Source organism: Psammomys obesus, unplaced genomic scaffold (genome assembly GCF_907164565.1).
Source record: "Psammomys obesus unplaced genomic scaffold, mPsaObe1.curated_primary_1811, whole genome shotgun sequence".
Classification (NCBI taxonomy): Eukaryota; Metazoa; Chordata; class Mammalia; order Rodentia; family Muridae; genus Psammomys; species Psammomys obesus.
The window spans coordinates 1-3,006 of NW_026589729.1; the positions used below are offsets into that span (position 1 = coordinate 1).

The following is a 3,006-nucleotide window of genomic DNA, read 5'->3' on the forward strand; positions in this document are numbered from 1 at the left end:
AAAAAAACTCATAAATTTTGCAGTTAGAAAGCATACACCTTCCTCTGTGCATGGTCAGAAAGCCTGGGAATTCACTCTGGGAAGGCGGCAAGGACAGTGGGAAGTCTGTTGCCATTGTGAACGTTTTATTTCTCAGTTGGGCCACTAGAGGACAGTCCATTCTAAAGAATTAATGGCTTCTCCACAGAGCAGTCTGTAAATGGACTTATGTAATAGGACACATGAAATTTTTTAGAATAAAATTTAATTTTTTCTTCAGTGAATGGAGCATATATATTTCTTTGTTCATTTACTCATAACTTTAGCTGGTAATGTGACAGCATAATTCATTGTGTGTTTTCAACACAATTTGTTGATATTTGCAATAAACCCCAAATGATCTGGAACTGAAAAGACAGCTCAGTGATTAAGCACACTTGATGTATCAATGCTAATCTTGCTGTCCATGCTAAGATTTTGTCATTCTTAAGCTTGCACAGGCCTTGTGCAGACTGTCACAAAACTGCTCCTTCATAAGTTCAGCTGCCCTGACGTGTCCAGAAGACACTGTTTCCTGTTGTCATCCACCATCTCTGGTCCCCACACTGACTTTTCTTCTGCAATGATCCCTGAATTTCATGAGGAGAGCATGTGGTAGACATGTGCCACGAGGGCTGACCATCCTACATTCTCTTCTCTGCACCTTGGCTGACAGTGGGTGCAGGGCTAATCATTGACAACTGCAGTGAGTTTCTAAGGAGGACTGAGAGCTCCATTAATCTATGTGTACATGATGTGAAGTCATTAGGAATTGGATTCATACTATAACCATTCAGAGGACTACTATAGTCAGTTCTCCCATAGGGGATATGACACTATCACAATTATCAATGCACATTAATTGTACAAATTAGTGGTTTTGTTGTGAAATTTTAATGTATGCGTACGTAACAATTTCCTCATTTTCATCTTGTCTTCACTCTCTGTTTTCCTCTCTTTTCCCTTTGTCTTCACACCTCTTCCCTTATTCATTTGTCTAACTTCTATTTTCACATCTTTACTTTCTTTTTTTTTACTCCTTTTTTCTTTTGTTTTTGATTGTTCATTTGTTTTTTTTTTTTACCGATGAGAACACATACATTTTGTGTATGTCTACATGTCTGCTTTGTTTTGCTTAACATCGTGTCCTTAAATACTACCCACTTTCCTACAGATGGCAGGAGCTTATTTTTTTCTAGTGGCTGAACATTACTCTGTAGTTTCAGGGACAATATTCTGTCCATTCATTGGCTGACAGGTGGTCCCTAGGCTGTGTCTACATCTTGCCAGTCATGAATGGTGCTGTAACACACATGCATATGCAGTGTCTCTCTCATGAAACGACATCTTTCTCCTGGATAAATGCCCGTAAGTGGCATTAGTTGGATCACTGGTCTCCCTTCCTTGCTTCCTTTCTTCCTCTGCTTTCTGTCTTTTCTTCCTCCTTGCCTGCCTACCACTCTCTCTCTCTCTCTCTTCTTTCTTTCTGTCAGAAAATCAACACTATTCTGGGTCTCTATATCTACACACATTTCTACCAACAGCGTATAATTATAGAATTATAATGAGGGGATTTCTGATTCTCATGGCTCTGTTTTCAGCAGTACCAAATTTGAGAACAATAGAGAAGTGCTTCCTCTGTGAGAAATAGCTTTAGAGAAATAGCTCTATGTTTGTGAGGGGTGGAGCCAGCTGAAAGAACTGAGGTGCCTGTGAAGTTGGAGTCAGTGTTCTGTTGGGAGATAAAAGGCCACCTGAGTTCCCCTAAAACTTCAGTCTAGGAGGAATGGACAAGGTCCTGAAAGCATTGTTTTTAGTCCTAGGCCTTCACCTAGCTGGTGAGTCATGGAGAAGAAACCCCATATCTCAGGATATGTGATTGATTTGGAGGCAGGAGGAAATTGGGGCACCAGACAAAGTCATCAGTCTTGAAATCATAAGCAGATAGTACATCCTTAGGAACCTAACACCATTTGCTGTTTGCCTGCACAGGGGTGAGTGGCCAGCAGAAGGAAAGACGTGACCAGCAGCAGGTGAGACAAAGTCCCCAATCTCTGACAGTCTGGGAAGGAGGGACCACAGTTCTGAACTGCACTTATGAGAACAGCTTATTTGACTACTTCCCATGGTACCGGCAGTTCCCTGGTGAAGGCCCTGCTCTCCTGACAGCCATAAGTTCAGTGTCTAGTAAAAAGGAAGAAGGACGATTCACAGTCTTCTTCAGTAAGAGCGACAAGCAGCTCTCCTTGCACATCACAGACTCACATCCTGGAGACTCCGCCACCTACTTCTGTGCAGCAAGTGCACAGTGCTTCACAGACACCTGCACCCCAGACCCAAACCTGCAGCTGAGACTCCAGCAAAGCCTGCAGTGGGCCTGAGCCTGGAGGGTGTGTAGGAGTTCTTAATTGCAGGATCAGGTGACAGGGGCCACTGTGAGTGTAAGGATTAGACTCATTCAAGGCAGAGGCAGACCAAGATGAAGTCTCAGCATGCTTTTCTACATCTCTGTTTGCTCCTCAAGAAAAGCTCGAGTTTTAGATCCATTTCCTTACCTGGTTTAGAGGATTTTTTCCTCTGTGGTTATAGAAATAGTTTTCTGTGTGTTTGGTTTGCAGCAACTATAAATTATGAAGGCCCTGTTCCCTACACTCTTGTCAGTGAACTTGTTCATGTGTGGTTGTTACAGCCTAGTGTAAGGAGACCTTGACTTTGGCCTCTGGGATAGAAATCACATAGACTTTTCTTCTACATTAATCTCCTTTGATAAGTATATCATTGGGAATTTATGTGACCAATGAACTCTTCCACTTCCTCTTCTTTTGCCTCTTATGTCTTCATCTACCTTCAAGAAATTCAAGTGTGTAAACCAGGAGGCCCTCACAAGGATGCAGATGTGTTTAAAATAGATGAATGACATCAGTGGGGAGGAAAGAATGCAAATTAGTTATATAATGAAAATACACAACTTTCATTAAAGAAATTATT

General features: G+C 41.8%; 1 gene segment (V, D, J or C); it reads left to right on the plus strand.

Annotated features, from left to right (window-relative positions):
- The first annotated feature begins 1,804 nt into the window (after positions 1-1,804).
- On the plus strand, positions 1,805-2,399 carry LOC129675192 (T cell receptor alpha variable 23/delta variable 6-like). The segment is given in 2 exon segments: positions 1,805-1,856; positions 2,011-2,399. Coding segments are annotated over 2 exon segments (441 nt in total).
- Positions 2,400-3,006: the final 607 nt, after the last annotated feature.